The sequence below is a fragment of the Sciurus carolinensis genome, chromosome 17 (assembly GCF_902686445.1).
Source record: "Sciurus carolinensis chromosome 17, mSciCar1.2, whole genome shotgun sequence".
NCBI lineage: Eukaryota > Metazoa > Chordata > Mammalia > Rodentia > Sciuridae > Sciurus > Sciurus carolinensis.
This window is the reverse complement of record NC_062229.1, coordinates 9,581,306-9,592,161: the sequence shown is the minus strand read 5'-3', so window position 1 is coordinate 9,592,161 and position 10,856 is coordinate 9,581,306. Positions and strand designations below refer to the sequence as shown.

The 10,856-nt window shown below is 35.7% G+C and overlaps 1 protein-coding gene across 1 annotated transcript; it reads left to right on the top strand.

Moving 5' to 3' along the window:
* The first annotated feature begins 3,051 nt into the window (after positions 1 to 3,051).
* LOC124968868 (olfactory receptor 7D4-like) lies at positions 3,052 to 3,987 on the top strand. Its single transcript, XM_047531709.1, has one exon. The coding sequence runs from the start codon at positions 3,052 to 3,054 to the stop codon at positions 3,985 to 3,987; it is 936 nt and encodes a 311-aa protein (XP_047387665.1).
* The last annotated feature ends 6,869 nt before the right edge of the window (positions 3,988 to 10,856 follow it).

The following is a 10,856-nucleotide window of genomic DNA, read 5'->3' as shown; positions in this document are numbered from 1 at the left end:
AGACAACATGATCCTATATGTAGAAGACTCAATTCCACCAGAAGACTTCCAGAATTCATAAACAAATTCAGAAAAGTAGCAGGACATATGATCAGCATAAAAAAATAAATAGTTTTCCTAAATTCCAATAATGAATCTGCTTGTAAAGAAATCGGGGCACAATTCCATTCATGATAGTCTTAAAAAAAAAAAAAAACTGGTAATGAATCTAATGAAGGATGTGAAAGATCTGAACAATGAAAGTATAGAAAACTGAAGAAAGAAATTGAAAAGATCTTAGATGAAAGACCTCCCATGTTCTTGGAGAGGCAGAATTAATATTGTCAGATGTTAATACTGTCATATCAGCCATATTACCCAAAATGATTTATAGATCTAATGCGATCTCCATCAAAATACCAATGACATTTTTTCATTCTCAGAATTAAAATTAATATGGAAGAATAAAAGACCCAGAATAGCCAAAGCAATCCTGAGCAATAAAAGTGGTGCTGGAGGCATCACAATACCTGATCTCAAATTAGAGTAACAAAACCTGTGATATTTGGACAAAAACAACATGAAAATCAATGAAAAAAAGACACAGAGCCAGATCCATGAAGATACAGTCATCTGATCCTTGACAAAGTTATCAAAAGCATATGGTGGAGAAAAGATATTCTTTGGAGAAAGGACTTCTTACACATCCACCTATGTTTGTAGCAGTGCAACTCACAATAGCCAATTTGCAGAACCAGCCTAGATACCCCTCTTCAGACAAGTGGATAGAGAAAATGTGGTATGTATAAACACTGGACTTTACTCTGCCATAAAGAAGAATGAAAATATTTTATTTAGAGGTCAACGGTTATAACTGGAGCACACCATGCTAGTTGAAATAAGCCAGACTCAGAAAGTCAAGAGTCAAATGTTTTCTCTCCTGTAGAAGGTAAAGGAGGGGAAAAAAAAAGAAAAGAAAAAAGGGGATCTCACAGGGACTTGAATGAAGTAGAGGAAGGATTCCGGTGGGAGGAAGGAGGGGAGGCCATGGGGAAATACTGGTAAATGAAATTTAGCAAATCAGAATATTCATGTGCAAATATAACACCATGAATCATGCTTATATATGTAATTATAATGCAGTAATCAATAACAATATAATAATATAAGGGGGATCAGCAGGGTAGAACACAGGATTGGGGAAGAAAGGAGGAAATGAAAAAGCATGGTATTTCAGAATGAGATTGATCAAACTGTTTTGTGTGGATTTGCAAATATGGCATAATGAATTCCACTATCACTTATGATAATAATGCACCATTAAAAATAAAATAAATAGAAGATATTGGATATGTAAAAAAACTGGACTTAGTTTCCCTTATAATGTTGTGGACACCTTATGATTCAGAGTACCACAGATTCTTCTAAGAGTACATCCAGAGATATTTTTTTTGGGGGGGGAGATGATTTGTTCCTTATAGAAGTTAAACAGTACTTAAAATAAATCTTGTGACTTTGAAATTGAAATATAGACAAAAAGAGTTTCTCCAATGGAGGAAATCTACTCATCTTACATAGACACAAGATGGACTGATAATTTTCCAGTCTGCTTTCTTATTTGTACCCCAAGGGTGCTGATTTGTTTGGAGAATGGAAAGACAATCGAACATTTTATTTAATGAGGAGCTCTGAGAATTCAAGGTTGAGATTCTAGAAATTATAAACCTCCACTTTTGCCCCTCACCAATACTTTTCTGATCACAACCTCCATGAAGACACAGAAGGACTTCATAAAGACACATCATGGAGAAGAGAAAGCTTCAGTCACAGCCACCATGGAGGACTGGTGTGTCCCTGTGAGGCTGGTTGTGGTGAGAAGGGAAAGAGGAGAGAGTGTGGGTACTGGGCTTTACTCTAGAATAATGAAACTGGGAAAGTCCTCTTATTTTTATTTATGTATCTATCTATCTATTTATTTATTTATTTTTAAAATTTATTTATTTATTTTAGCCTTTGAAGGTGAAGTTCCTTTGACCGGACTTAGTTTCCATTGACATCTTTCTTTTATAGCAATTCTTCCATTTAATTTTCTCATTCTTTGGATTCTAGAGTTTCATTCTAATAACTTACTTTCTGCTGAGTCCCTGAATCTTCTTCATTCTCTCCTATAAATTGCAGGTTCCTGTCAAATTTCCTGCTTCCAATTATTCAGGCATTATTTACTCACCTGAAATCCGTTATGTGGAGGTATTGTCTACTTTGTTCCAAATTTGGTTGGCATTTCTTATCAGGTCCCTACCTATATTTCCTGGCAGATTAGAGTTACTGATAACTTTCATTAGTTTTATTGTTGTAATTATCCTTTCACCATGGTGTCTAAAAATAGCATCTATCTATAATGAAATTATTTGTTAATTAGTTACCAACTCAATTTCCTTTTTTTTTTTAAACATTCCTAATTCCTATAAATGTCGAGGAAAATCTCAAATGATAGTGTTGAGGGAGACTGTCTTGATGTGTTCATGAATTAAATATGAACACTCCCGTGTCTCAATGTAACATTTCCTGTTGCTGTGGTTCAAAAACTACCATTCTTTATTGGGTTCACAAAAGGTCCTTGTTAACTGACAGTCTCCAACTATATAAATGTCTGTTCCATTTTCTCAAATCCATTCTTCTATTGTGGTTATTGTTATGTGTATTCAGTATATAGTTTTGTGATGAATTATGTCAACAAACATTCATACGTTGAGGAGGCTTCCAGTCAAACAATGAGTATTCCTGTTTCATCATGTATTATTCTTCTAAAATAAATATCAATGCATTATATGTCACCTTACTACTTAATTTTATGTCTATATTCAGGCAAGAGCTAAGCTTGAAATTTTCTCATTTATTATATGGTAGACATTTGATCTCATTATTCATTACAAAACTAACATTTGTGTTTGTTGAAAAACAAATATAAAAAAAAGAAGGAAGTCCATCCAAGATGATGCTGTAATTTGGGAAAAACTTGGCTGTTTATTGAATATTGCCTTTGCCTCCTTCTCTAGAAGATACACCAGCTACATGGAAGGAGAGAACCACACAGGCTTATCACAATTTCTCCTCTTGGGTCTCTCAGAGGATCCTGAACTGCAGTCCTTCCTCTTTGGCCTGTTCCTGTCCATGTACCTGGTCACAGTGCTTGGGAACCTGCTCATCATCCTGGCCATCTGCTCTGACTCCCACCTCCACACTCCCATGTACTTCTTCCTCTCCAACCTGTCCATCACTGACATCTGTTTCACCACCACCACAGTCCCCAAGATGCTGGTGAACATCCATGCACATAGCAAAGATATTTCCTACATAGAGTGCCTCACTCAGGCATATTATTGTATGGTTTTTGTTGGAATAGATGTTTTACTGCTGACCATAATGGCATATGACAGATTTGCAGCCATCTGCCACCCCCTGAACTATATAGTCATCATGAACCCCCGACATTGTGGCCTTCTGGTTCTGATTTCTTGGCTTATTATATGCTGGGTGTCCCTGATTCATATTCTATTGATGAAGCAGCTGACCTTCTCCAAAGGCACTGAAATCCCACATTTCTTTTGTGAAGTGGCTCAGCTTCTCAAGGTGGCCAGCTCTGATACTCTTGTCAATAACATCTTTATGTTTGTGGTGGCTGTTGTGCTGGGCATGTTTTCTGTTACTGGAATTCTGTTCTCTTACTCTCAGATTGTTTCCTCCTTAATGAAGATGTCCTCTGTAAGCAAGTATAAAGCATTCTCCACCTGTGGGTCTCACCTCTGTGTGGTCTCCTTGTTTTATGGAACAGGACTTGGAGTTTACCTCAGTTCTCCTGTGACTCACTCTCCCCAGAAAATCTCTATTTCCTCAGTGATGTACACTGTGGTCACCCCCATGCTAAACCCCTTCATCTACAGCCTGCGGAACAAGGATGTGAAGTGGGCCCTGTGGAGACTCCTCAGCAGGGCAGCCTCTTGTCCCTGATGGATCACTGACCTCAGAACTAAGTGGAAGTTGTGTGCTCTAAAAGCAAGTGTTGTGAATTTCAACATCTTGGCTCATTTTCTCCCACAAAGGCCAGGCTGAATTTTTGCTCTCCAGAATCACCTATCCCTTGCTAATGTTTTTCCTTAAAAGTTTCCTCTGTAGTTCTATTTTAACATTTCTTCCCTATCCATGGTCCATAACGTATCAAGTTTGGTAACTTTTCTTACAGATATTCCTGAGACTTCCAACATGATGGAAATCACCTGCACTAACTACTGACATATTTTCTAAAAAAATAGTGCTTAAAACTTAATGTTCTTCACTTTAGTTTGCTTTCTTGTTTCCCCTGGAAGGAATGAAATGAAAACCATCAATGCAAAGTGTTTACCTCATTAGACATGTGTTTTTCTTTTTGCATGCACTACTTCATTTAGTCCTGAAGTCACTTCTTATCTGTATTTTCTCTAATTCACCCATTTTCCATAAGAAAGAGCCTGAGAATGGGGTTCTTGCTTACCTGGAACCAGACGCTGAGCCCATGACCCTCTCTTTGCTTTCCTACATTTTTTAAGAACAATGATTGGATTTTCAACATGTCACCGGAGTCTAGCTTTGAATGTGTGTATTCTGATTTGGCTCTTGTGATACAATGCCTGGGAATACTCCCATGTTGCTACATTGTTTGTTGTCCTGGATTTTCTCCTTACATCCCTTTCTGTCTTCTTTTGTTCATTCCTTCCTCCCTCATTCTCTCCTTCGCCTTCTCTCCTTCATTTTGACTGTTGTGCTAATGTGAAATGGTCACTTACTCTGCTCCTTTTTATAGCTGAATAATATTCTACTGTGTGAATATACACAGAATGCCAGCTCTTTTTCCTTTTACCCATTGATGGCCATTTGGGTATTTACCATCTTTGGACAATTGTGGATGAGGACTTCTGTTGATATGTTTGCATGTTTATCAGTTTGGGTACAGCCATTTAGCTGATGAGAAACCGCATACACTATGGTTGTTACATCCCATTGGATTTATTCATGAAGTCCTGGCCATCTCAGTTTGTGGAGTATCCTCTGTAATATTTGTACAATGGCAAAATCAACTAACAAAGCTATTCTTAAATCCTACACTGGCTGTTAAGCAGCAAATGACTAAACTTGTTTTCAATTATTATCTTCATAATCTCAGAATGGAACCCCTGTGTCATACAGTCATTGTGTGGCTAATTCTTTGAAGAGTAGCCAAATAAACTTTTCATTCTAATTTATACAGTTTCTAATGTATTCATATCCTTGCCAATACTTGTTATTTTCAAAAATTTTCAAAGTATAGCTCTTTATTGGATGTGGAGAACTACCTTATTTTGCTTTTGATTTGTATTTCCCTATGACTCTCTGAGCTTGCTCTGGGGGGCTTATTGGTATTTTGTATGTCTTCTCTGCAGAAATTCATTTCAACTCTGTGCTCATTTTGCAATGGAGGTGTGTATACTTTTGCTTCTACGCTGTAAGATTTCTTAATATGCTATCGGTACTTGACCAGTTTTGCAAATATGTGTTCCCTTTCTATATTGTGTTTCCCTTTATTTCAAGTATACAATTTAACATTTTTTACTATATTCACCATGATATACAATAGATACTTTGAAGTTATTTCTCTGAGGTGAATTTTTGTGTCCTTCTACCAACACCTACTAAATCCCCGCCCACAGCCTCTGGCAGCCAACATTTTACTCTTTGTTTCCTTGAGTTTGACTCTTTTAGGTTACCTGTGAGTCCATGTGGTGTTGTGTTTTTGTTATGGGCTCATTTCTCTTAACAGAATGCCTCATAGGTTCATTCATGCTGCCTGAAAGGACAGGGTTTCCTTCTTTTTATGCCTGAATAAGGTTCCTGTGAGTTTGCTCACATTTAGTATCTAATCATCTGATTGTAAGCAGTTCACTTTGTTCCATATCTTGGCTATTGCTAATCATGCCATGATAATGGGAATGCACAAACATCTTGACATACTGATTTCAGGTGTTTTAGATATATGTGTAATAGAGGGATTGCTGGATCATCTAGTAGTTCCTTTAATTTTTAAAGGAAACTCTGTAATTTTTTCTCCAATGTCTGCATCAATTTATATTCTCACTAATAGTGTTCAATAGTCTCTTGTTTCCAAATCCTCCATAATGCCTGTCAGCATTCATCTTTTGGATAACAGATGAATCACATTCTAACAAGTGTGATGTGATATCTCATTGTGATTCCTATTTGCATTACCCTTTGGATTAGTGGTGTTGAATATAATTTCACATACCTATCAGAAATTTGTAAGTCTTCTTTTTAGAAATGTCTATGCAGGTAATTTGCCAATTCATTATTGAGTTATTTATTTATTTTTTACTATTACTTTGTTTGATTTCCATTTGTTTTAGATATTTTCCTCTTATCCAATATATGAATTAAAAGTATATTCTCCATCCTTGTAGATTATTCTTCTATCTCTCCAATGCTTCTTTTGCTACATGGAGGACTTTAAGTTTGATATACTTTTTTTTTTTAATTTTGCTTTTGTTGCCAATGCTTTTTCTGGAATTGATATACAAGCCATCATTTCCCTGGTCAATGCCATTGAACATTTCTCATTGTTTTCTTCCTGTAGTCCTACTCTCTAGTTCTTTTGGTCAATCTCTATCTTTAAATTAGGGATTAAGATGCTTTAAGATTCACAGAAGTAGAAGGAAATAAAAGCAAATGTCCTTTGAAATGTCAGGGTTTCTTTTCTCACCACAAAGCTTGACTGTACTTTACATTCTCACTGACAGGTTTCAGGAATGGTAATATATGTGGCCAATTATTTTTTTTAAACTGACACAAAAATTGTATGTACTGTTGGATTATTATGTGGTGTTTTTCATATACGTATATCCATTGTGTAATGTTCAAATCAGGTTAACCATATCTAAGTCCTGAAACATCATTTTTTGAACATTTTTAAAATAATTTCTAAATTTTTTTGTAATATTTAAAAACTCAGTTTTTGCCATTTTCTTCTGCAGATGGATTGAAGCATGCACTTAAGGGAGAATTTGTTCTATAACAAGAATCTGATACAATTTTCATTTTCTGCAATTCAGATTCATGTCTCTAAGGAGAATATTCTGTATTCCTTCTATACTACTGATCTGTCGTTCCTATTCCTTGTTTTGTAAGTTTTATGCTAACATGGATAAGATCACAATTCTAATTTTTCTGTTAATTTCATATATACTTGTATATTAAAAACTACTGGTCTTTACAAAATTACTTGGTAAATTTCTGCTCTCCTATGATGTTTCAGGGTGTCTAACAAATATGCAGTAATAGTGCTTTCCGAGTTTCCATTGATCTCATGACTTCATTAAAGGTGACATGCTCACAAATTATCTCATTTGAATGTGGGCAGGATTCAGGTTCTTGCAGGATGGTAGCCAGAGGCCTTTCTTAGTTTTAAGCACAAGGGACTCTCATGAGGGTGTCTTATGGCTATAGCAGCTGGCTTCCATCAGTGTGAGCAGGAGGTAATAGAACAAGCCCTATTACCAAGACATTGGTCTGTAAGCACACTGTTACTATAGTTATGTCCCTATGCTTTTCAGGAAGGTCTCCCACTCATCAAGACACCACTGTGTCAGAAAAGAATTCCCTTCAACCAAACTGGAAAAAAAATCCACAGATGCAAATATGAAGTTCCTTGACCTACAGTGGAAAAAAACCACCTTGGTTCTCTCCTAACTGTAATAGCATATTAAGCTGCAGTCATCCTGAGCCCAAATACATGTGTATAAGATGGTTTCTGATTTTTCACTCATCAGGAAAAGTGCTTCTCTCGCTCCAAGTGTATTATTGTTAGATTTTATGTGTGTATATCACCTAATGAAGTATTTAAGAAAATGTATTTTTGACTTGTCTTTATTGAAGTTGATAAAATAAATTCTCATACAACCTTGAGAGTTATGGTCCTTGGAAACATTCCACATTTCATCCATCACAGACTCTTGTGGCTCATTGTGACAAACTCATGCATTAATCCTTCTCTGATCCATGTTATGAAGCATTATTATATAATCCTAATCAGTTGTATATGCATGGAAGAAAAGTATCTATCTGCTGCTGTGTGTGCACACATGTTGAGGTGAATTTGACAGGACCAAAGAACCACAGAAGCATGAGCGTGGAACTGCACTGGATAGGGGTCATTTGATGTTGAGGCATTTTGCTGTGTATGGGAGGCAGCAAAAGTTAATTCAAAACTGCCGTCTTTCCACAGTGAATAGAGAGGATTAGACTCTAGACTCTCCACCATAGGGTAGAGTAAACATACGTTGAATGAAAGTCAGGAGAGCTACGTTTGTGCAGTAAAATGAGTCAGTTGCTTAGTACTTTTCCTAATCTTTCCTCACATGATGAATGTCTTTAATGGAAACAGGACAATTCTAAATTCTGACATTTTTTTGGTGTGTACGACAAATGTCTATCATCAGTGTTTCATTCCTTTTTTATTTGTAGAATTTTTCAAACCTCACCCACCATTCTAGGATTCTTTACCTTGTAAGCACTGATTAAGAAGTCTAGATCCTATTAAACAGTCATGACAATTTATAGACAAATTTTATATTTAATCTCTAAGAACTGCTTGGAGATCTTCTTAGACGTTTCCAGTTTCTAGTGAAGAAAGAAGTTACTGGGTATATGAATGTCAAATTCCCTTTTCCAATTTTTTTTTGTAAGACAGTAAACAATTTCTTACAGGCATGTACATTATCTGTTTCATCTTTGATTTCCTTCACCTAAGTACCATTAAAAGTGAGCAATTTGAGGCCATGATAGCTCCAGAATGTGCCCCAGTCCACTCAGCTAATAATTTTCAGCTCATGTTGAAAATCATATTTGACCTGAAAAATCCATATTTTCAATAATTCCTTGGTCTATAATATGTTGATAATGAGATCTTTGCTTTATTATCCATAAATATGAACTAAATACTGTTCTAATAGGTCTGGTTGATTATATCTCCTGATCAAGCCTTTCAATGAAATGCTTTAGTTATCAAAACCCTATAGACTTGGGAATTAAACAAAACATGATTTGTCTCTTGCTGTACATCACAGTTTATAATATCATGATACTTATGAATTCTGGGAATGCACCTTTAAACCACATCCTCTAATGTAATAACAGGAGCTATCATTGACAGGGAATCGTCATTTAGGGTGCTCATGACATACTTATGTATAATCATTGCATGGTTTTGGAAGAAAACACTGTTGCTGTTAATTTGCTGCTGAGGAATCTGAGGCTCAGAAAGAAGCTGGAAGCTGCCAAAATTGTCGTGTTTATAAGCCAATATAGGAGTGATGAAGTGTGATGAAGTGTCTATAATCCCCAAATTCTTTCTATTATGTATGTTAATAAAAAAATTTCATACCAGTTTTAGACATCCATTGAAAACTTTATAAACTTTTCCCATGAAAGGTGTTACTGCATCATGACATTCTTCTTGATCATTAAATAATAGAGGAAAACCCAAAGCATACCTGCAGGAAGAGTGTACTGTGGGACATGAGTCAAAATTATTATCTCACTTATCAAGTTCTTCAGCTACCTATAGCTGGAGTTACAGAACTTGGAAATCATACAAAAAAGTAAAGGAAGCCAAAGTTCAATTCATTTGAAATGAAATAGTTGACATACTATTCAATACCACAGAGCCACACAGCAACTGTAATCCAAGGCTACCACTGATTCCTCACTTGGACAGCTGAACAAAGCCACACATTTAAACCCACTCTTATTTCTTGAGCCCATGTTGAAATATCACAACTACAGAAACTCACAATATACCTTTCCTCTACTGGGATTTATGATTTAGAGTTTCTTTAATAAATTAAAAAGAAAGATATATATTTTAGTGGAGAATTAGTAGAATGCAGAGAATCTTTTGAATTTATACTGCAGTATACTGCAGTACAAAGGTAAAAAGGGACCTCGTTACACATGAAGGTAGTCTCTAAAACACTGAAGTTTTTGGGGTGTGAAAGCAATAGTGGAATATACTGAGTTTTCAAGGTAGCGAATTGGTGACCATGAATGAAAGAGTATGACATCACATTCAGGTGGACACTAGAGTAGTGATTTCAAGTCTCCACTCAGTATCACAAGATCCCTATGGACAGGTAAGATTACAGCAAAAAGAAAATCCCCTAAGTCCAACCTAAAGACAATCTGGTGTTGAAGGCCAATACATATGAAGATATTTGCAAAACAACCTTGGTCTTGCTCAAACAAGTACATTTGTAACTTACCCATTTGAACTTGATTTTTTTAAGGGAATGATCATCTGGGTCTTTCCTGGAACTTTATAAAACCCTCATACCTTATCTAAATAAATCAGACCTAAAATGAGTTATCAGATTTTTATGTCCCCAGTTTATATCTGCAAAGTCAACACTGAGGACTAGTAAGACAACTCCTACATAAAACGTGCCAAAATAAATATGTTGGGTGCAAATTTTAAAGAGAATATATATGAATTCTGAAAAAGAATGTAATTTAAAAGCATATTTAGAATTTGGCCTGGAGGATAGGATCATTGTTCAGAGATGACAGAGACTGCTGAGATATATTTATTTATTTATGATGATTATATGACAAAGAATTATGAACACTTGTACAATACAATTATATATGAACCAAAGGAAGTGGTATTCCTTTATAAAATATGGAGTGAAATGAGAGTCTTGCAGTTAAAAGAGTAATTTGACCAAGAGGCTAAGATTTCCAGATCTAGACTACTGATTCTTCCAATAGAAACTATGAAAATGAGGGGAGAGATAATGAGA

Bases quoted from the DNA above. Each gene is read 5' to 3' on its own strand.
- LOC124968868 (XM_047531709.1), top strand. From the start codon at position 3,052: ATGGAAGGAGAGAACCACACAGGCTTATCACAATTTCTCCTCTTGGGT.